General features: G+C 39.3%; 1 protein-coding gene across 3 annotated transcripts in view; it reads right to left on the reverse strand.

The window, feature by feature from the left end:
• Jazf1 (JAZF zinc finger 1) overlaps positions 1 to 24,587 on the reverse strand; it is a 324,222-nt gene that overhangs the window by 119,928 nt on the left and 179,707 nt on the right. For all 3 annotated transcript variants that reach the window (XM_042685064.1, XM_042685067.1, XM_042685066.1), the window contains exon 2: positions 21,958 to 22,030. In XM_042685064.1, the coding sequence (XP_042540998.1) occupies positions 21,958 to 22,030 (73 nt within the window). The remainder of the gene's footprint in view (positions 1 to 21,957; positions 22,031 to 24,587) is intronic.

Raw genomic sequence — 24,587 nt, forward strand, 5'->3', positions numbered from 1 at the left:
GGAAATGGCACTAAAATGTCGATATTCTTTTTCCAGTCAAAGTACTTCTGAGAAAAGGCCTTAGATTATTTAAAAATAATCCAAGTGGATTAAACTACTGGTCCAACAAAAGATATTTGTCTCATCTGCTCACAGCTTTCTCATTATCAGTTACAATATCATGATGGGGTAAAGGACATATTCCAGTGACCTCTACCTTATAGGACACTGTATGTCCATTAAAAAATAGTGATTTTTGAGCCAGGCACGGGTTGACTCACACCTGTAATCTCAGCATTCCTAGTAGGTCTTGTCTTGTGGTCTGGAATTTTTCCCAGGATCTATGTCCGAGTGTATGAGTATATTCACATGTCTTTTTTTCCCCCTAATCTCAGGAGGCTGAGATCTGAGGATCACATTTTGAAGCTAGCCTGAGCAGAAGAGACCCATGAGACTCATCTCCATATAACCACTCAAAAACCAGAAGTGGAGCTGTGGCTCAAGTAGTAGAGCACTAGCCTTGAGCAAAAGAAGCTCAGGGACATTGCCCAGGCCCTGAGTTCAAGCCCCATGACTGACAAAGTGATTTTGAAGATGAAAAACATGGAATATGCACATGAAGTGGCAGTTAAAAGTGTGTGTCCCTATTGTAACCTTACATAGATGCTTACAAAATTAGAACAGAAAACAATTGGGAACACAGAAGAAATTGGGCAATAGAACGATTTCCACATACATAGTACTATTTAAAAATTTTACTATTTCTCTAAAACTATAGAAATGGCCTTTAAATGCCCTACAAATTAAGCACCTGCATAACGAGTCAAACGAATGATTAAGAACTCAAAAAGGAACCAACCTATTTTCTAACAGTCATGAATCTTTTTTTTTTTGTCGGTCACCTTGAGCTGAAGAGCTCAGGGACAGTGTGCAGGCCCAACCACTTGAGCCAAAGTACCACTTCCAGTTTTTTCTGTGTATGTGGTACTGAGGAATCGAACCCTGAGCTTTCAGGCATGCTAGGTAAGCACTTTACCACTAATCCACAATCCCAGCCCCAGTCATGAATCTTAGAGAAGGTTGGGTAGGTCACTCATGAATCAGTTAGTTCTTTAGAATACTGGCCAATCTAATCTCCAGAAGTCATTTAAAAAGTAAGTAAGCAAGGGAGCAGCATTCCCAGTAGGCCTTGTCTTGTGGTCTGGAATCTATCGCAGGATCTTTGTCCCTGAGTGTATGAGTGCATTCACATGTTTTTGTTTTTTCTAACATTATCAGCATGAGAAAGACTAGAAAGGCACTGTAGATTTTTCAGAAGTTCAGACAGCTGCGACAGCTACAGGGCTTCATTTATAGACACATTGCGTGTTTCAGCACACAGCAGACACAAAGGTTAAAATATGTACATATTATTCTTCTGCATGAAATCTAGGCAGACCTAACTCTTGACAGCATCAAAATGTTACATTTCTTATTTTATACTTTGTTCCTTGATTTTTTTTAATAACATAGATGAACAAACACAAGCATCTCATAAAAATGCATTTATTTTCTATGTGAAGTGCAAGAGTAGAACTGGTATCAAATATTAGAGGAAGATCCAACATGTTTATTTTAGTCAAGCTGTCTTACCAAGCACAGACACATGTTTCTTATAGCTAATATTAATGTACACAAATGTCTATCATACCTACTGATTCCCTAAGCTGTTCTTGGAGGTGGAAAATGGGTATGGATTCCCCCATGTTCCTAATTTCCTCCAAATTTGACTACATTAAGAAAATGGTTGAAAGTGTCTACTTCTGTGCAGCACATCTTTTTGAAATGCATATCAGTATGTTCAGTAAAGACCAGATTAACTTTGCTTTTTATACCTGATGAGAAATAGAAGATCCTTGTATTTTTATCATTGTATAGCACAGTAGATTTTTGGAAAGCTTAAGACTAATGAAAAATAAAAGAGAAAAAACAAAGCCAAAAATCATAAATCCTTCCTGACCAGAGGCATTCCTCTCTTATCCCTGAAAGAACTTCATTCCTGCACATCTTGTTTGAATTTAACTTATGAACTTTGTCTTGTTCCATCTCTAGAACAAGTCAGGCTGCTGGATGTAGAGATATGAGTATGTGAATAAAAACACATGAGCAATGCAGCCACTGCACATACAAAAATGCAACGAGACAGGAAAATATTAACTGCCAAGTGACATGTCACTTGGATACACATGTTTCTGTGTTTTGTCATGGATGTTCAAGCAGAAAGCTACTGAATCCTTCCCCTGAGCCTGCACAACATGGCAATGTAACAAGGCCAAGCTAATGCCTATGAACTCTTCAATTCTAGATTTGCTAAAAGGAAGACACATTCAACACATTAACACTCCACAATACATTCAACTATTCTGATGAAGGGGGCAAGACTCAACACCAAGTTCTCCTGAGACACACCCTACACAGATGCTAGGTTTTTCTTTTATCCTAACACCAGCCTTACATGATTCATAGTCTGTTTTTTTTTTTTTAATTACAAATACAGTGATGAAATCTCATTTTTTTTCAGACTCAAGCAGCAATGAAGGAACTGGTAGGCTTGACAATAGATGGAGATGAGACTGACATGCAAATGAGAAAAATACAATTCAAGGTTGACTTGATCACAGGTTCTCCTGCAAGAGAAGATCATGGACCGTGTATGTGGCCAAGCCAAACAAAACATGAAATCCCTAAACTGCTTTCCTCTCTAAGTCTCTGTAAATGTGGAGGAGAGAAGAGGCAGGTTACCAGTGCAGTGACTGTAACTGGTGGGTAAATTTCTCTGGTGGGAAAGGCAGGCTTATTTTCAGGTTTTTATATTAGTTGAAGTTTTTGCACACACAAAATTCTTAGGAAATTCTCAACAGATGATGCTACCTGACTGTCCCAAGGTCCCCTGCCTGGAAAGTTCTAATTTCTTAATTCCTTTAGAGATCTGGGATTCTGATTTGAGAACTTGTAAAGAAGCAGTATAAGAGACAAAGATGAGGCAGTGGCTTAACTTCCCACCTGTGTAAGCTAAGACAAGAGAATGGAGTGGAGAATCTAGGTCAAGACAGTGCAGTTCTCACAGGTCTGAGGAACCGGGCTAGCCTGGGTCTATGTCAGTTCTAATGCTAGAGATCTGAAAAGGCTCAGCTACCATACTTTTTTTTTTTTTTTGGTCGGTTGTGGGGCTTGAACTCTGGACCTGGGCACCGTCCCTGGGCTTTTCAGCAATAAGCTAGCTCTCTACCACTTGAGCCATAGTGCCACTTCCTGTTTTCTGGTGGTTAATTGGAGATAAAAAGCTCACGGATGTTTCTGCCTGGGCTGACTTTGAACAGAGATCCTCAGATCTCAGCCTCCTGAGTAGCTAGGATTGCATGTGTGAGCCACTGGTGCCTGGCTCAGCTACCATTCATAATACAGTCCTTCACCTCAGACTTCTGCTTGTTTGGGAGGATGGAAGGGAAATGGGAAGGGAAAGACAAGGGAACAGAAATCGGCTTGCATGCTTTTCTCTTTGCACCTTCTTATATCTGCCTCCATATTATTCTAGGGCCTTTGCATTTTCATAGACAGACCAAAGTGAGATAGAAGGACCAGATCTGAACAGTTAATTTTTTTTTTTTTTTGGCACAGGGCCTGAACTCTGGGCCTGGGCGCTGTCCCTCAGCTCTTCAGCTCAAGGCTAGCGCTCTACCCCTTGAGCCACAGCGCCACTTCTGGCTTTTTCTGCTTATGTGGTACTGAGGAATTGAACCCAGGGCCTCATGCATGCAAGGCAAGCACTCTACCACTGAGTCACCTTTCCAGCCCATTATTTTCATTCTTTAACACATCATATACATATTTACCTAATCATTCAGTTTCAAACAAAAGACGCTACAATTTGATCACTACATTGGCCAAAATGTTTTAAATGACAATACTCAATACCATCAAGAAAAGGGAGAATACTGTTTTTATTCACCACTGGTTAGAAAAAAAAATACCCTTTATGGAAATAATTATCAGTATAAGTGGTGTTAAAAGTATTCATACCTGCTGGGAAGGTGGCTCAGTGGTAGAGCGCTTGCCTTGCATGCCTGAGGTCCTGGGTTTGATTCAGCAGCACCACATAAGCAAAAGAAAAAAGCCGGAAGTGGCGCTGTGGCTCAAGTGGTAGAGCGCTAGCCTTGAGCTGAAGAGCTGAGGGACAGCGCCCAGGCCCAGAGTTCAGGCCCCACGACTGGACTCCCTCCCCCACCCCTGCAAAAAAAGGCATTCATACCCTTGAATTCTACTTCTAGAAGAATCTCATGCAGCATAATTTATAATAAAAAGAAAATGATCCAATGAAACAACAGAATATGATTAAGTACATGATATGCATAAATGTTGACAATTGTTTAAAAACTTAAGAGATTAAAAATGCTTACAGTAAAGTTGAGAAAAGCAGATAACAAAATTCTGCCAGACTATGGCCCTGCTTTTGTGGGAACCATATACATAGGAAGAAAAAAAAAATCTCAGAAGGAAATATCCAGAAATATTAACGCTGGTTAACTGCAGGTAAAGTTGGAAAGACAAGTGCTTTTTTTTTTTTTTTAGTGGTTCTGGTCCTGGGACTTGAATTCAGGGACTTGCATTATCCTTTAGCTTTTTCACTCAAGGCCAGTACTCTGTCATTTGAGGCACACCTCCACTTCTAGCTTTTGGGTGGTTAATTGGAGGTAAGAGTCTCACTGACTTTTGTTTTTTTTTTTTGGGTCTGGTCGTGGGGCCTGAACTCTGGGCCTGGGCGCTGTCCCTCAGCTCTTCAGCTCAAGGCTAGCACTCTACCACTTGAGCCACAGCGCCACTTCCGGCTTTTTTTCTATTTGCTTATGTGGTGCTGAGGAATCGAACCCAGGGCTTCATGCATCAAGGCAAACGCTCTACCACTGAGCTACTTTCCCAGCCCCTCTCACTGACTTTTGTACACAGATTGGCTTCGAACCTCGATCCTCAGATCTCAGTCTGCCAAGTAGCTAAAATTTCAGACTTGAGCCCACCAGAAACCAGCTCATTTTTCTTTTATATGCTTCATTGACATAGGAATCATCAGTAACAAGAATGCATCTTTGCTGCATTCAAAAGTTTCAAAAAAACATAACAAACTGGTAACTCAGGATCAGCTTAAACAATGTATTCAATCCAGGTAAAGCCATTGTCTTCCTTCCCATGTAAAAATTGGACCCCTAGGGAAAACCGTAACTCTGAATTTTACAGTTTTTTATCCCATGGTCTTTTTTTCGTCCAACAACAAAATAATTGGAAACAGGATGAAATTTCCATCTGGCTCTGTAGTTTTAAGCTGATTGATATACATTTTTCCATTACTATATTAGTTCTATACTTATTTCAGTCTGTACTTTTTTTTTTTTTTTTTTTTTTTTGTCGGTCGTGGGTCTTGAACTCTGGTCTAGGTGCTGTCCTTGAGCTCTTCAGCTCAAGGCTAGTGCTCTACCACTTGAGCCACAGCACCATTTCTGGTTTTCTGAATGAGTTATTGGAGAGATTACTAGGGATTGGAAAGGGTGCTGCAGGGAGAAAGGGAAGGTAGAGTACAGACAGACATGATCAACATGTATGCACATATGGAAATATCACAATGAATCTCATCAACTTATATAATTAGTATTTGTTCAAATTATAAATATTACAGGTTATTCCATCCAGTGTGTTTCCTTGTAGATTTATAGGTACATTCTAGCTACCACAAATGAGGCAAACCATGCAAGCTGTGTTTCTCTGGCTTGCTTCACTTAATAGTTTTTTTTCCAAGTCTTTCATTTCCTTATGGTTGTTACAATATTCTTTCTGATGGATGATTAGAATTCCATTGTGTACATAAACCACATTTTCTTGATCCATTCATCCACTAAGGGGCATCTGGGCCGATTCCATATCTTGGCTATGGTAACCAATGCTTCAATGAACATGGATGGTCAAAAAAAGAACCACATTGGCATGATAAATTATACAGATCTCTGAGCATTCTCTTTAGGCATTCACACTCAGTGAGACCAAAGAAGTATATTCTTGGGAGAAGAACATAAAGGTACAATACCTATATTCATCTGATCACATAAAATATTTATGGAAATGAACTCCAGGAAATGGAAATGAGGTTCTCTGTTGCTGTTTTTGTTTACTTTTCTTTTTCTTCTTGTAATTTTATCTGTTTTGGGGACAGTAAGGGGGAGCACAGAAACGGAGGGACCAAAGGTGAACAAATGCAGCAGTGGTACTCACTAGACACTGTTGAAAATGAACAAATACCACTTGTGGGTGGGGATAGGAGGGAAAAACTGGGAGAGAGTGAGAGGGAAGGGGTGACATTGTCCAAAAAGAAATGGCCTCTTTATCTGACACAACTAACCTCTCTGTATATCACCTCTGCAATAACAATAAAAATGCATAAAATGTTACGTTCTAAAATATGTTGAACAAAACATTAGACACATGTGGGAACTAAGTACCAGATCATCTTAAATTCTACATTTTTTACTTTGCCATGATTGGAATTCTATACAAAATAGGATTGGTTTCATATTATTAACAATGGGTAAAGTGGCAGCAATGAGTGAGGCACTGTTCTTTTGAGATGGAAAATAAGAGCTGGCACAGGCAAATCAGAACCAGAATTTGATGCAGTGGTATGCCACACTTTTCTAGTAGTTACAAAATCATGTTGTGCCTAGGGAATTAGAGATTTCAGGGTTTATGGTAAACTTTTCTCAATTTAAGATTTGACTTTTATATTATACACAAATATGTGTAAGTTCCTGTTAAAATTCAAGAAAATAAGACCTTGATGCCTTAGTCCTGAAGAAAAATCTTGAGAGATCAGAAAGAGCTTTTCTTTTTTTAAAAAAGGTAAATGAGCTAACAGCATAATGTGCCTATATTATTTAAAGCATTCTGTCTGCTGCCTAACAAAAATTAATGCAATATAGAAACCAGCCTTTCATCATACTTATTTGGCTCAAGAGAACTGCATGTCAGTAAATCTGGTTGGTGCCAAACCTAATGATAAAATGGGCAATAAAAGCAGGAATGTTCGTATGAGCACAGTGAAGAACAAACCTAAGCAACTTCTCAGCCATTTTGCTCCAAAAGCATTTATTCTAATCGTGAAAACACAATCTAGTGTGTATCGACAACAAATCTTCCCCAATCCCCCACAGGCCACAGCACTCTGTCTCTGAAAAAGGAGAGGATGACATGACTTGGGCAAAAGGCAAACTTGGATCTCATTTGATACAGAGAGGAAACGCATGCAACTTCCCCAGTGATACTGTTTCCTGAGAGGAACAACATTGGTCACTGCTAAACTGTGTCACTTTGAAGACTCAATCCTTCAAAGTGGTCAAGGAAAGATGGAACACAGATATTGCCCAAAGAGGCAGAGCCAGCTCTCAAAGCCAGATCCATTTCTGGTCTGGGCCTGCTAAACATATCTCATTAAAAGATAAGAGGGAGTTGGCAAGAACTGGTTGTATGCTGGCTCCACCATCTGTGAGTCACATTGTCACCTAAATCTGCAGGGAAAATTCAGTGATTTCGAAGGGGAAAGGCTTCTGTGAATCCTGCTTGTTGAACTGCATGTTTATGGCCTCAGCATGCCAAGTGCAGAGTGAATTGATTGTCAAGAAAAATGTACTAGCTGAAGCAAGGGAAAAAGCCCTGGGGACTGGACTGAAAGGAGTGCCATGACCAGAGTTGGAGTATAATAAAAAATCCACCTTATGCATTTGGTTCTATCAGCAACTGGAGATAATGATGTAAAATACAACCTTGTACTTAAGTCTGGTAATTCCACATGGGCTGCAAGTCCTACAAAACATCTGTGTGTGCATGCGTAAATTCTGAGCTATAGGATTTTGGAGGCAAGACAATGGCCCTGGAGACCAAGAAACCCCAGCCTTATCTTGGTCATGCCTCCATTTAGCACTAGATTGAGAGAAAGCACCCGAGTCCCTGGGCAATTCAGGATACTGATAAGGACATGGACATGGAAGATTTGGGTGTTTAAGTTCCCAAGTCTGTCGCCTACTAGCTATGTGAACTGGCTTTGAATTTCACTGAATTTCTCTGATCCTTGTTTAAAAAAAAAATGGGGCAAGGCCAGGTGCTGGGGCCTCATTGTAATCTTAGCTATTCAGAAGTCTGAGATCTGAGAACCGCAGTTCAAACCAGCCCAGGCAGAAAAGTCTGAGACTCTGAGCTCCAATTAATAATCAAAAAAGCCAGAAGTGGAGCGTGCTCAAGGCAAAGTGCTCTACAACTGGAGCCAAACACCTCAGACAATACCCGGGCTCTGACTTCAAGCCCCAGGGCTGGCACTAAAAAAAATTAGGCAAGGACAGTCTTTAAAAGTAGATTCATAACTCACTTGAGAAAATGTGAGAGGAAATAAGATACCTAGATGCACCTGTAAAAGCACTTTGTAAAATAGAAAGTACTGGCCAGGCGCCCGTGGCTCACGCTTGTAATCCTAGCTACTCAGGAGGCTGAGATCTGAGGGTTGCGGTTTAAAGCCAATCCAGGCAGGAAAGTCCATGAGAGTCTTATATCCAATAAACCACTCAGAAAACCAGAAGTGGCTCAAGTGGTAGAGTGCTAGCCTTGAGCTGAAGAGCTGAGGGACAGTGTTCAGGCCCAGAGTTCAAGCCCCATGACTGACAAAAAAGCACTGGGAAGGTGAAGAGGACTGGCATGTTACATATTATGTATATGCATAGATGTATGAACTTACACATGCACACACATGCACAAGCATGCGCATGACCCAATCAAACTGGAGAGAGAAAGGAAGGAATATAATAGAGGGCATAAACTTGTACAAACTACACTGTACACATCTATGGAATTATCACGATATGCTAATAAGTTTTTTTTGTTTTTGTTATGGGGCTTGAACTCAGGACCTTGGCACTGTTCTTGAGCTCCTTTGCTCAAGGTTAGTGCTCTGCCACTTTGAGCCACAGCTCCACTACGAGTTTTCTGGTGATTAATAGGAGGAAACGAGTCTCATGCCCGGCTGGCTTTAAACCATGATTCTCAGATCTCAGCTTCCTGAGTAGCTAGGGTTACAGCCGTGAGCCACCAGTCCTCACCTAATAACAAAAGTTTAAGAAGACAGGATTATATACTTTTAGATGTTTAATTTTATTTCTTCTATGACCTACTTCACATGGCAGTATATGTCAAGTGGAAAATCCTATTGAGAATGAGATGTTGTTTTGGGAGGCACTAGCTCATGCTATAAAAAACAAAGATGCTGAAGTCTAAAGGCATGACCACTTAAACTGTAGCACCAGCATTTTAACCTCTAACTGAAATACAGCATTTGATTTCCTCCAGTTTGTCAAAAATGAAGCTAATCACAACATTTTCCAAACATCTATTTTGCATATGTACAAGTCAGACACTTTGGTACCACAGTGTATTGGTAGCAACGATCTCAAAGTATTCATATTCATTGTTAATGAGAAATTATGAAAGCTATTAACTCCATATCTGAGTTTTCTCAGTTAAGATTTTAGTCAAAAAGCACATGTGTTACCATATCATGAATTTGTCATTTTAATATTTTGACAACTGCATTTTAATGAATTGGTTTTCTCTGTAATCCTATATATTTTAGTTCATGAGTTTAAAAATATTATTTTGGGAAGTAGTTCAAACATGACCAGCTTGCTAAAGGAGTTCAAAGCATAAAAAACCTGAGTTCCCACAACCTACCTGGGAAGATATTTCCTTAGGTGTAAAGAGAAAAGACCTGCAAAAGGTCATTCTGAGGATGAAAGACATAGTAAAGTGCATTGCCTCGTTCTCTGTAGATAGTGGGGGCTCAACTAACCATCAGCTAAAAACGAGACCAAGGAGTGATTTTTTTTTTTTTTTTTTTTTGGGTCTGGTCATGGGGCCTGAACTCTGGGCCTGGGCGCTGTCCCTCAGCTCTTCAGCTCAAGGCTAGCGCTCTACCACTTGAGCCATAGCGCCACTTCCGGCTTTTTTCATTTTGCTTATGTGGTGCTGAGGAATCGAACCCAGGGCCTCAGGCATGCAAGGTAAGCGCTCTACCACTGAGCCACCTTCCCAGCCCCGTGATTTTTTTTTTCTGCATGAACTTCATCCTCTTTTACAGGACAACTTCAATAAAACAATAATAAAACTTGTCTTTCCAGGAGGTTAGTTTAATGTTGTCTTATGACTTGTCTGTCTTCATCTGTGGATGCCTCTGATATCTGGAGCAACATGTCTGAGGATGTCCTTCCTTAGTCCAGACTGCTATTGCTGGAAGCCACCTGTGCACAGGCCACAGGTGAGATGCTTTGGGAAAGTGCTTGCACTGTGTTTTTCAGGGGATAGGTGGCTGGCTTGGCTACATTGCTCTGAGCCAGTGACCAAGGTCTTGGCCATGAAGGAGGAAATGAGAAGTTATTCAGAAACTAGAAACACGGAGGTATTTTATAGTTTGCCAATCAGAGAGCCTTCAAAGGCAGAACTAGTCTTCAGGCTCAGCATAATGAAGCTCAATGTGAGAAAATTAAGTAATGCCTCAACTTGAGTCCCAGATCAACAATCTCAGCAATATGAGAGGATTCTGCAAAGGGGAATGTACTACAGCTACAGAGAGAAGATTCATGGTCTTCTTAATTAACTCCAAGGTGCTGCACATAAGGGGAAAACAATAAATCAAGTAGATTACTGCCAGCGATCTGAATTTCCAAATGAAATAAGAGAGGTGTAGTGCCTTGAGTCATTTTGTAAATGTGTATGGAGGAGGTAGAGGGAGATCTCCAAGGTCATCTCATATTATAATTCACCATTTTGTGATTTAATTTTATACCATGTGCAAAGTATTTGCTACTCAGCCAGGTGTAAAAAGACAGGAAATAGAAAATGAGTAAAACACATAATGAAAAGGGAACAGGATGCACACACACACACACACACAGAGCTATAATTGCAAGCATTTAGTCAAAATATAGCTATTGAACACCCACCATGTAATAGACAGGTTGAAGGAGCTGCAAGACATAGTGATGACCAGAATGGACAAAGTCTGTCCCTAAGGAACTCACAAGTTAAGGGAGAGACAAGTACTCAACCACAGACTCATTAGCTAATGTGTGAGTTTAGGCAATGATAAGTGCAATGAGAAATAAAAAAGCAGATTAAGAGTGCACAGTGGTGAAGCAGGACACTTTTAAATCAAGGCAGGCTTGCTGTGCAGAAGAAAGTTGGCCAGATATCAAAAGGAGGAAAGAGTTGCCCAGAAGAGGTCTGGGTGAAGCAAGAACTAGCAGAGGGAACTACAAGGACTAGAAGCATGGTATAGGCATGAGCTGCTGTGCTCAGGAGTGGCAGCTGGTGCTTTTGCTGGGGCCAGCAGCAAGAAGTCAGGCTGGAGAGGTGGGGGAGAGGACATCTAATAACAAAGGCCCTGTTGGCTGTGGTAAGGCCTTTTGATCTTATTGAAATTGTGATAGGAAACTATTAGTGGCAAAAGAAGATTGCCATAGGAATACAAGCAAAGCTATACTGGTCTTAGAATAAGAATTCATCTCTCCTTGCACAAAGAACACAATCATAAGCAAACAAATCTGGAATCAACCTGAACATCTAATAATCAACAGTGGAAATTATTTGAACTTATAATTCTTTTTAAGTCAATCTATGATGACCTGAAAAAATGTTAAAGGAGATGTGTGTGTGTGTTATGGATAGTGTTTATGTCAGGCTTCATTTTATAAATGCAAATGTCAGTCCCTATACGCATGTTGACCCATGGAGAAGAATATGCCTGGAGACCACTATGGTGTTAACATCTATAAACTTTGGTATAAGAAGCTTGTTATGGGTTTGGGAGAAAAGCTAGTGATCTTCAATGTTCTCACTGTACATAGTTACAATTGCTATTACTGGTTGTAGCAAATTAAAGCTCTGATTTTAGAAAAGGAACTTAACCAAAAATTTAGATAATTCCTAGAGGTTGGAATAGATAATGATAAATTTTAATTAATTATAATTGTTTTATGAACAACACAACTGCAAGCAAACATGGTGTATTAATGTCAATCTCAATGATCAAGGATGACAGGTATTCCTTCAGTTAAAATGGAGTCTCATGGGCTTTTTTTTCCTTGGGGGCTTTCCTTGAATCATGATGCTCTCATTTTCACCAACCCCCTACCACCTAGTAGTTAGAATTATAGATATGAGCCACTAGTGCTTGGTTTGGTAGGTTTTTTTTTTTTTGACAACGAACGGACAGATTACAGTGGATAGAATGGAGGTAGGAAGGGAGATTAGGAAACTCTTGAAACAATCCAAAATAGGAGCCTCAAATAACAGCAGAGAAAGCATATAGGAGATTTAGTTGCTGAAGATTTGGTGCCTGAATACATAGCAATGGGTGTAAGAGAAAGATATAGTTGGAAGATAATTAACTTCAAGCTTTCTAGATTAATGAATAGGTACCATTATGCATCATGAAGCAAAAAAAAAAAAAAACTGAGGGATGTGAAATAATGGGCTGGTACAAAATGAATCTAGCCTGTACTGCTATTTGTGGGGATCAAGAGGAAGGAGACTCAGGATAGGGTATGTTAACGGGCACAAGGGAGGAAAGGTTTTTCAGAAAGTGTCTGATCAGGGCTGGGAAGGTAGGTCAGCGCTTGCCTTGCATGCATGAGGCCCTGGGTTCGATTCCTCAGCACCACATAAGCAAAAATAAAAAAGCCAGAAGTGGCGCTGTGGCTCAAGTGGTAAAGAGCTAGCCTTAAGCTGAAGAGCTGCGGGACAGCGCCCAGGCCCAGAGTTCGGGCCCCACGACTGGAAAAAAAATAAAAAAAGTATCTGATCACATAAATGCAGGTAGTCCAAGGCCTTAAGGAAGACAACACAACTATCCATTAGAAGAAAATAGAAACAAGGTAATTCTTAGAACAGATAGGACATTAGACTATAGAGTGGCGAGAGGGGGGTGGATAGAGGAAGGGGAAAGTTAAAGGCAGAGATGAGAGATAGATATAGTATACAGGCTATGGTGATGGGTTTCAACAAAGAAGAATGCAAAGAACATGAAGAAAAGACCAGATGAATTTGTACACAAAAAGAAGGAAGCTGAGACCAAACACAGAAATAGCCTGTGTTCTTAGTTCAGGGATGAGAGTGTCTGCTGTTGAAGGGATGAGGAATTCCTTTGGGAACTTGAGGACTGTGGGAAATACTTGAAACTGAACTGCGGTAAGTTTAACAAGTTTCAGCTTGAGAGGAAAAGGATTATGGAACAATCTTGAAAGTCCAGAGGAGAGTAAGCACTGGGATGGAACACACTGCCATGCTTTTCTTGAGGAGCTCCTGGCAGCTGCAGGGTGAAGTATGTGTGTGTTTAAATCAGAGGCTGAGGACTGAAGATGATGAGGGTAAGAATGACTCTAGCTGGTAATTCAAAGTTGCTATTCAGCAGCCAGTTTGAGTGTAGGGACAAGTCAAAGCAAGGCTAAGAGACCAAAGATTCCCTAGGCCCATGCCACACCAGGGAGACAACACAAGAAGGGGGAGCACTGGAAGGACTGGCCAACTGGGAAATCTCATAACTTAAGGTAAGAACGCACAGCAGTTCTCATGACCAGTCCAGAAAATGAGGTTCCACAAAGGAAAAAAATGAAATCTATTTCTAGATGATTTTTTAAAATCCGCATCACTAAATGCTGTAAGTTCATTCTAAAATCTACAATGTAGCTTTGAACTGGCTCAAAGATGCAGCACGAGATCAATTACAGATAAGTGAACTCAATCATAGATGAGTGAACATGAAGACCACAAATAAAGTGGCTTGATAGGATTTGAGTTGGAGTAACCTGTCTAAAATACTGATTGCCCCAGAAATAGACAATAAAGACCTCTAGGTCCCAGTGCCTACTGAGTGAATCATATCACCCAGGTCTTCCTAGACTTACCTCTCTACCATGTGTTTTCTGCCAGTAATGCAACCTAATTCTGTGGGGGAAAGCAAAATGTCACATAACGGTTCTCTTTTCAGCTTCCTGGTGTCCCTCAAGAGTATATGGTCTTTGCAGAGCACAATTAGCAGTCCAAAGCAGGTCAGAGATATTCCAAGGAAAATCTGGCAGGCAGCCATCTCAGTTTTGTTTCTGCTGATGTCCATAAAAACAGGCTAAGAAAATGGTAGCATGATGTCTGGTATTTGAGACCTAACAGCATGCAGCATGTTTATGGCATGCATTAGGCCCCAAACTTCAGTCTGGGGCCTGCACACAGAAGAACTTCAGATCTGGTAGACAAAAGAGGAATATAGGAAAGCATGTTTTGTACTGTAATAAATGATTGCTCTTAGAAGACCATAAACAGGTGGTTTTGTGAAAAAAAAGATCACTGCCTTTAGATTTTAAAAAAATGCTTTGGGCTTGTTTGTATAAAATAAATAAAATCCCAGTGCAAACTCAGCTAATTACAGCATTTTTTATGAGGCTATAGCTGACTATATATGGCAAAAATGAGTCCAAATGAAACAGTAAGAATGAGAGTTTGAGAGAATTAGGTAAGGTTTTGGAGTGGGAATAAAAGGGGAGAAGAGGAAGAAAGCTTTCATCAAACAGTTCATTCTGGTGAGGAGAGATTAAAAAAAATTCAGACTGATTTTATTTTTATTCAACAACCTCTTATTCAATATTTTTACTTTAAATCCTTGAGCCTATGTATAGTGGCTGCTTTTAAATAAAATATTTGTTTTCTAAATCTAGGCCATGTCAAGGAAGGTCTCTATTGACCACTTTGCTTTTCATGTCAAAGGGAAAATTTCCCTGTTTCTTCATGTTTAGTAATTTTTAACTGTATATTAGACATGGTATTTATTACTATGAAGAATATTTTGTTTATAGTAAGCAGTTCAATTTTAATTGGATCACACTGAACTTGGGTAGGTCTAGATTTATACTTTATTAGGCCAAATCTCTGGAAATTCAGAATGTTTCCCCAAACCCTCTAACTTGTCAGGACTTACTTCTAACCTTTGTTTCTCTACGGAGCTTTTATGGAAGTCTGTTCTAGAGTTACCCCAACAGTGACTAAAGCCAAAGTCCTTCTAATCTAAAGTCTTTTTTTTTGATACCTAAGGATCATACTAAGCTGGACCATATAATCTCTGAATTCTCCTACATTAGCAGCTGTTCATAGATGAGACTGTCTTACCCTGGCCATGTGCAGCTCACCTTCAGCCATGCATTCATGGGAGAACATTATGTAGACTTGAAAAATCCATACAGCTCAGCGCTCTCATCTTTAGTCATCCTCTCTGCCATTCCAATACATACATACAGAGACAGAGCAGCTGTTCTCACTTTGGTTGTGAATTCTTTCTCCTTTAGCTCAGTGGGGCTGTTGTGTTCCACTTAGACTCTAGAGAGCCAGGTGATCATGGAGCTTACCTCCCAAGTTTCCTTTGTCTCAGTGATTGTAATCTTGTACTTCCTACTGACTTATGAAAACCGATATGTCATAGGTTTGTCTAGGTATTCATGGTGGGACAATGGGGCTTAGCCATACTTGGTATATTTTTTATGCTGCAAGCCAGATTAGTGCTGAGTAAAGTTATACATGTCATGTTTACCCATAGGGCTTTCTACATGTATAGACAAGATAGGCTCCTGATTGCTCTAAGAGGAGACTCTACAGTTAAAAAAAACCAGTCTCATTATTTTATAAACAATTTTGTTTGTTCCTTTAATAAATATTTATTGAGAGTTTACAATGTGCCAGATACTGTTCTTCAGTCTGGGAACACAGTTGCGAGAGATTGAAAAAAATTGTCCCTGCATTGTAGAGTAGATTTCTGGTGGAAATTGTTCTTCTAATTATTGACTTAGATACATACACAGATCTCTTACTTATATAGCACTTGGTGTGTCCTAGGAGTTGGTATATGTACCATGTAATAAACATTAATTGATTTAATACTCACAATAAAGAAGGTATTATTAGAGATGAGGAAACAGAAGCAGAGACTTGGCAACTCTATCATGTGACTTATGAACAGCAGACAGCTAAACAGTTGGACTCTACTCCTATATTCTTAACCACATCATCATTCTACATCTCAAAGAAGAGAGGAATATATCCGGAGGATGGAGAAATAAATGATACATTTCTGAGCAAAAAATAATAAAAGCTTTAATAATGTTTTGAGCAGCTTCTGAGAAGAGGAGAGACCATCATTCATAGAGGGACAAGAAGTGACTGAGTTAGCACATTTGGGCACAATATTTTCTTCCTTTCCCCCAGTTAAGCATATGAGAAAAAGGGAAGTATTCTGCATTTCAAATCAAACAGAAAGCTATTCTACAAAAATGGCTTGTAAGTTCCTTGAGAAAAGGTGAAGAGAGGTGGAGGAGATAGTTCAGCAACCAGTTTTATCAGAACATTCATCCCAATAAGTATGTCAAGAAAAAGTGGGCTAGGATCAGGTGTATGTGTGGATTATATTATCCATTGTAGAGACTTCAAATGAATTGCAAGCACAAGGGGAGGTGGGTATAATATATCCTATAATATGAGTATGTTTTAAAAATTGGGATAGAGGTCTTTAAAAAAATTTTTTTTTGTTGGTTGTGGGGCTTGAACTCTGGGCCTGGCCGGTCTTGCTAAACTTTGACCAGTCTGGTCTTGGACTCACGATTCTCCTGTCTTTCAGGTAGCTGGGATTACAGGCATGTGCCTTCTTTCTGTGCCTAGCTTAGAAACCTATTTTACTTCAGATTCCCAGCCTTAATTACTGCATCTTACTGTAAGTAAATGTGTTGTGTGTGGAGGTGGTAGAGAACAGTTGCATCTCTCGGAACTGCTGTTCTGTGAAGCATTATAAAGTTTGCTGTTTAACTTTCACAGCCAATGTTAAGCTAACTAAAAAACATTTGTGGGAGTCAAACCTACAGGCTAACTAAAAACCAATATACCAAGCATTGTAAGAGACTAGCTGGAGTACAGTTCCAAGAAAATATTAAAATTTTACAAAGTAGTAAATAAGGAGTGAGGATAAGAAAACACAAATTTGAGCCTACACATGATCATTTTTATGCCTTACAACAAATGCTATATTTTTAAAGATTTTTGGAAATTCTGAATGTTATTTTAATCTTGAATGTTTCATAGAGAATACAGTATAATTAAGAATGTTTGCCATAATATGTTGTTATGTCTTCAGGCTATTTCAATCATCTGTCTCGGGGGAGGTGTAAAGTATCCAGTAAGCTACCATGCCACTTAATGCAGATACCTGAACTACTTGGAAAATAACCTAAAGGAAACTGGAGGCAGGGGCAGCCCATGCTTCTCAGCAAGCTTTTGATGGGGGCTCATTTGACTGTACCCAGCAGCTCTTCTTTACTTCATGGTGGAGTATGGTCTCCTATGTGCTTTCCTACTGACTATGGATGGCTAGGGTGGCCTCCCCAGCACATCTGATAACTGCAGTGCTGGGATTCACTTTGCACTCCAACCAATTCGATGGTAGCAATACATTATATAGGAATTCCTGGTCACCTCTCTGCCAGTGTATTCAGCTTTTGTAGTATCCTAGGGTTTCATCTTACTGGGGGTGACTAGCCGCCAATTATGTAGAGCCTGACAATTATTCTAAATTATTTTGTATGTCTTTGATTCCTCTGTTCAGCTGTATGATTTTGTTTTTCCAATATTAGTATTCCAAATTCTCCTTTTGTTTTTCTTAAGTACTAACTCTCTGAAGTAAGCCTTGCTTTGCAGTGGTTAGATTTGGAAGGGGATCTATCTGTGCAGGTTTGAAACAAATACCTCTATCATACCTCCTTTCCCACAATCATACAGTGAGATTTTCTAGGGATTATGACACAATATTGGAGCAGGCTGAATGCAAAATGTAAAATCCAGCTAATTTCCATAAAGTTTTGTTATTGATACTCATCCACCTTACCCACATGTGTACTCATGAGTGTTGGAGATCAAACCTAGGGCCTGTGAGTGACAGGAAAACTGAACCTCTCCTCGCTCCTCAATTCTTTCCTCTTTCTTCTCTCCTCTTTCCCCATTCTCTTTCTTCATGTACTGGGGCTTGAATTCAGGGCTTGAGCACTGTCCTTTAGTTTTTTTGCTCAAGACTGATGTTCTACTACTTGAGACATAGCTTCATTTCTGGCTTTTTGCTGGTTAATTAGAAATGAATCTGATGGACTTTCCTGCCCCGGCTGACTTTGAACCGTGATCCTAAGATCTCAGCCTCTTGAATAGCTAGGATTACAGGTGTGAGCCACTGGTGCCCAACAAGACCTTTTCTTTATATACTTGTAAGTATCAATTATGCTCAATACATTGTGTTAAGAGTATAGCTATCAAGCCAGGTGCTGGTGGCTCACGCCTGTAATCCTAGCTACTCAGGAGGCTGAGATCTGAGGATCGTGGTTCAAAGCCAGTCCAGGCAGGAAAGTCAGTGATACTCTTATCTCCAATAAACCACCAGAAAACCCAAAAGTGGAGCTGTGGCTCAAGTGGTAGAGTGCTAGCCTTGAGCTGAAGGGCTGGGGACAGCACCCAGGCCCAGAGTTCAAGCCCCATGACAAAAAAAAAGAATATCGCTATCAAAAATATAGACTAAAGGCAATGACTTATACTTGATTACTTTATTCTTTAAAAGTCTAAAAAACAAACTCCATGTTAAGGACCTTAACACTCTATTGGTTGATTAGTCAATGTTATTGCCAAAGAAAGCTTCACAATTTTGAGATGTCTAAATGTTTGTTGGGTTCATGTATTAACACATACATGAACAGGGAAATCCTTTTTTTCTGTCTCCATGGTGCAGTACAATTTCCTTCTAAGGTATAAGAAAAAGAAACCTATTTGTTAGCTTTATTTTTTAAATTATTATTTTGCTGTACAGAATATTCCTGTCAACCTGGCTTTTTTTCACCTTTCGCATCATCTAACCATTAATGTTCTCTTCCTGAATCTGAACTGGTTTCAATTGATTTATTTTTGATTCTCAAAGGATCCTAAGACTTTTCGACTTTTCTCACATCTTTTCACTATGGTCAGTTACTTGGCCCTCTCTCTCTCTCTCTCTCTCTCTCTCTCTCTCTCTCTCTCTCTCTCTCTCTTTCTCCCCCCTCTCTTTTTGTCGGTCGTGGGGCCTGAACTCTGGGCTTGGGTGCTGTCCCTCAGCTCTTCAGCTCAAAGCTAGCGTTCTACCACTTGAGCCAGAGCCACTTCTGGCTTTTTCTGCTAATGTGGTGCTGAGGAATCGAGCCCAGGGCCTCATGCATGCAAGGCGAGCGCTCTACCACTGAGCCACCTTCCCAGCCCCTTAGCCCTCTCTTTTGTTCAAGCTTTTACTTACCCTGATGGGAGCAAATATCCAGAGTGCCCACTGTGTACTAACTATGAAGCCCTCAGTGTGGCACCATCTCCAGAAGGGTATGTGAAGGGTGAATCTCCTGGTAACTTTTTACACAGTCCTTCTCTTCAGAAAGACCATTAGTAAAATTACTGGTCTACTACAGATTCTACTTCACTAACAGCCATAACATGATCTGGGAAATTATTTTCTCAAGCCTTTAAACAGTTCAAGACCCATTTTCTCCAGGCTTTATGTCTGTTACTGCAAACAGAGAAAATAGAGCGCCTCAGTGAAACAAAAGAAAATCTGAAGGCTGAAAGCATTGAGTGACACAACTGGCCCATTTCTTCTACAGATCACTTTCCATCAGAAGTCTATGACAGATTAAAAAAGACATTTGAACCAAGCACCATGGCTCACACCTCTGATTCTAGGCACTTGGAAAGCTAAGCTGGAGAAGCACAGTTCAAGGCTAAACTGAGCAGCAAAGTTCACAAGATTCTATCTCCAAAATAATTAGCAAAAAGGGCTAGAATCATGTCTCTAGTGTTTAGAGTGTCAGCCTCGCAAGAGTGAGACCCAGAGTTCAAACATTAGTACTGCCAAAGAAAAAGACACTTGCAGGACAAAACACTCAGGTCCAATGTGATGTTAGGGATCACATACTGGCCTAGGAAAAAAATATTTCATCAGGTACCAGTGGCTCATGTCTATAATCTTAGCTATAAAGGAAACTGAGATCTGAGGATCATAGTTCAAAGCCAGCCAGGCAGAAAAGTCTGTGAGACCCTCCAATTAACCAGCAAAAAACCCAAAGTAGAGCTGTGGCTCAAGTGGTAAAAGTGCTACCTTGGAGTGAAAAAACTAAGGGACAGAGCCCAGTATCTATGGTCAAGCCCCAGTTCCAGTACAAAAAAAAAAATACAACTATATATACATATGTTTAAAGTAGTATGGCTTAGTATTATACTAATTTGTATATAGAGGTGATTTTTTTTTTACCCAAATCAGAATATCCTATTAAAAGTCCTATGCAATGCCACAATTAATCTATAGGTCTATTTATCCTCTAATATAGTTTAGTTAATACACTAAGTTATATGAATACATATATAACTAAAGAGTTTTCAAATTACTTGGTAGTTACTGAAAACTGCACAGGTTCTATGAAAGACTACGTAATCACAGATATTTTTGTTGGTATCTAATGTGATTTGAGGGTATTCTACCAACATGTCAGAGCTATAGGAAATGAGCTAGGAACAGTGGCTCATGCCCATAAGCCTACCTACTTAGGTGGCTGAAATTGTGATCATGGTTCAAGGCTAGGCCCAAGCCAAAAAAAAAAGTGGTCAAGATCCTATCACAAAAGAAAAACTTGGCTGTGCTAGCATAATTAAGAGAATTGGTCCCGGTCAGCTTGGGCAAAAAGCAAGATCCTATCTCAAAAACAGCTAAAGCAAAATAGAGCTGAAGGCCTGGCTTAAGCAGCAGATCACCTGCCTAGCAAACACAAAGTCCTAAGTTCATACTCCAATACCATTAAAAAATTATGTGAAATAAAAAACTGTAGATATCCTATCTCACTTCTTGGGAAGATCAGTAAATAGGAAATACATAGATGTATTGAAAAAGGTTTCATCATGGACTTGAAGCTCAACATAGGTTGATTGACAGCTCTATCTAGGCAAGAATTAAGCTTCCTAAAAAGGTACTACAATGAAACAGTATCAGAGTTGAGGCTCAGTGTCTGGAGTGGAAAGCTGGGAATTAATTATACTAAGGAACAAGAAACACTTCACCTTTCATAAAAGGGATAGTCAATAGAAATTCATTCACTGAATTATGAGCAGAGAATAAAAAAATCCCAATTTTCTTCTACTTTGTCTTTTTTGCATTAGGAGAATGTTTTCTTAAGGTGATTTTTAAGTTCTCTCCAAAAAAATTGTCTCCCTAATTATTTGAGTTGGCTGTAACACTGTCTTCTTTTAGACTGATATATCAAGTTCAAAACAGTCCTCTAACATTGGGCTCACACATTCTGTTTAAGTAAAAACTTGAGTTATTTTACACAGATGGGGTCAGTTGCCAAGAATGTTTTTACTAAAAGATGGGCTGTTACTAAATAACTTTTTGAAATTAAATCACTTCAATTTGTTATAGTCTGATATATTCTGATATTCCAACCATGTTTTGAATTCATAAAATACCTCTTTACCCTAGGATTTAAAGGGTTCGCTCAACATAAATCTATTAATCTCACACACTGCCTTATGAAGCCAAGAGCATACTCCAACTCTACATACAAAACACTTCCAGAATGAGCATATAAATCAGTCATGTTTTCAGACATATGAACAGAGGACTACATTCAATATCTTCTCAACAAGGAAACAAGCAAATTCCACATAGAGGTTGCTTGAAAATAATCTCATGCAAATATTGCAAGACTGAAAGCATTGTTTTTTAAAACTATTTTGTTAAAAACAAATGCTTAAAAATAGAGAATTGCTGTATTTCTGAAAATGGCTTACCTATTAATGTAACTGAGGGCAACATAGGTTGGCTGCTGTAATTCTTGCTTTTCTAAAACACGTGGATCTGTATCTGTAATAAAAAAAATTATAAATTTTCAGGCTTTGCATCAGAACATACGAGGTTACCTAACATGGTACCAGAGGCCAAATGGAGAAAGAGATTCATTTAGAATAGATCTTCTTAAATAAAACTCAGTCAGCAATGCAAATCATTTGTTCATTCATTCATAAATAACAAGATATTGCATTACTTTTCAAGGGAATTCCAAACATCAACAGTGATAAAATGCCCATCTGTCACACAAACTCTTGCACAATCCCCCTCATAAATATTGGTTTTCACTGCTTACAGTTACAATGTTGGCATGGTTTTCAGTATTTAATCGGCCTAAGAAAGAAAGTCTCTGTTAATTATGCTCACTTCAATGCTGGAACAAATTAGTTTCTATTAGAAAGCTCCATCAATTTGAAAATCTACTGAGTATTGTTCTTGTTCACTGAACACATTTCTGCATTTGGATTCATATTCTGGAGGGGAACTCTTCTTCTTTTTAAATGTGTAATGAGTTTATTACAACTTTCTAGACTTTCAATCAGAAATTGGCCTACTGGTTCAGTTAACAAACAGCACATTCAAAGAGGGCCTTTCCTCTTAAAGAGGCAGAATTCAACACCATAGCAACACTCCATAATGGCGCTTCTCCAGCACATTAAAAAAAGCATGCTTCTCACAACCAGTAACATTCTGAAGCTTCTCATATGGAGATACTATTGCATGAATACATGCAAAATGTTTATTATAATAACATAAAGGGAGGAAAGTGACTCCATGCTGTTTTCTTGGGAAAAGGTTCAGATATTTCACAGATTTCTTTTCCTTCTAACCTCGTCTAAACGATTGCATTATTAGAAGCCTTCCAGCTGCACTTGGCGGTAACACCTCCTTTGATGTCATGACAGATGTTGTTTCAAGCACCTTTGCACAGGAAGTGTTTACTGCACATGGTAGATGTGAGATACACACACTAAACTCCAATGTGCATTAACAGGTGACAGGAGCAGGAAGTAGACACAGTGGCAGAGACCATGAATGGCAAAAATGATAGCATAAAAATGCATTCACAATGCTTTTGACTTCCAGACTAAGACTGGACAGCAGAGCCAGTTTATTCTTAATGTTAAAATCAAGACTCTCATGTTCACTTTGTCATTTTCCTATGCCAAGAATTCCAGGGACATACTATTCAGAAATTCTACTTCCTTGGGTCTTTGCCATTATAAGTCTGTGAAAGCTGAATTCTGAAAAGAAAAAGATTCGTTGAAAGGTACCATGGTGCTGGGTCACAAGGTTTTGGCAGTACAGATAAGAACAGATCAGTAACTTAGCATTTCCTCTCTTTCCAACCATGATTCCTTATGCAATAAGGCTACTCTTGGAATGCTTGTCTAGAGATAAAGTGAATAGTTCTCTAAACACAAAGAAACTATTCTTCGAAGGGGAACTTAGTTCTCAAACAACTCTTAACACTCATCTAAATTTGGTGTAATCCCAATATAAATCTTCTTTTTGAGGCACGTGCTCACTGGACGTGCATCCTCCCAACCATGTTTAACAGGACAAAGTGTGAGTTCAGAAACAGCGCATTGGCATGCTGGGCTGGACACAGGTGCAAATACTGACTGACATGCCAATCCTGTAGGACCTTTCAAAGTGCTTAATGAGGTAAGAAACAAGAGACTTGAGATGAAAGGCAAGAAAATGAGAATTAAGGAGAAAGATAGGAAAGAATAAGGCAATGATTGCAAATGTTGTTGTAGAAAATGTCTTAAATGCTCACAAAACAATTCCAGTTCAAGTTTAGGTATTGATAGGAGCTTAGATTTTGAGCTAGGGGCCTGAGTTTGATTCATTAAAAGCCATTCATTGAAAGGGACATGGTTACCTAAGGGTGAATGATTGAAAAGGTTGCATGATTACTCAGATAATTTTGAAGAAAACACCATTCTGAGTCTAAAATTTGTGTATTAAGGGGTAAGAAGTGCATAAGCTTGTAAGAGCTACGAAGCCAGAAAACATTTTTACAGTATCTTTCATTTTTGTCTTTGTTCTTATAACTAGTTTCCAACCTAAAATTTTCCCAAACTACCTTGGTAAGGCTTTCTCTTCTTCCCAAATTATAAAATTCTAAAATATTTTAAATTATCTTCCAGGCTATCCTTTTTTCTTTTTATTAGTGTGTCTGTGTGTGTACAAGCATATATACCATATTCTTTTCTACTTCAAGCTTATTATGGTTTGGATCTCAAATGTCCTCCAAAGGCCTTCGTGTTGAAGACTTAATCCTCAGTCTGGTACTACTGGACGATGGAAAAACCTTTAGGAGGCGGTGCCTAGTGGAGGTTAGGTAATTGGAGATGTCCTTAAAGAGATGCTGGGATCTGGCCTTTTCCTCTCCTCTTTGCTTCCTGGGTACCAGGTGTTTTCACCACCTGCTCCCAGCCATGATACTCTGCCTTCCCACAGGCCTGGAAGCAATGGAACTTACCAGTCATGGATTTAAGCCTCTGAAAATGTGAGCCAAAACAAACCTTTGTTCGTTATAAGTTAATCTCAACTATTTTCTTAC

Source organism: Dipodomys spectabilis, unplaced genomic scaffold (assembly GCF_019054845.1).
Source record: "Dipodomys spectabilis isolate Male_0828 unplaced genomic scaffold, ASM1905484v1 ptg000092l, whole genome shotgun sequence".
NCBI classification, from domain to species: domain Eukaryota; kingdom Metazoa; phylum Chordata; class Mammalia; order Rodentia; family Heteromyidae; genus Dipodomys; species Dipodomys spectabilis.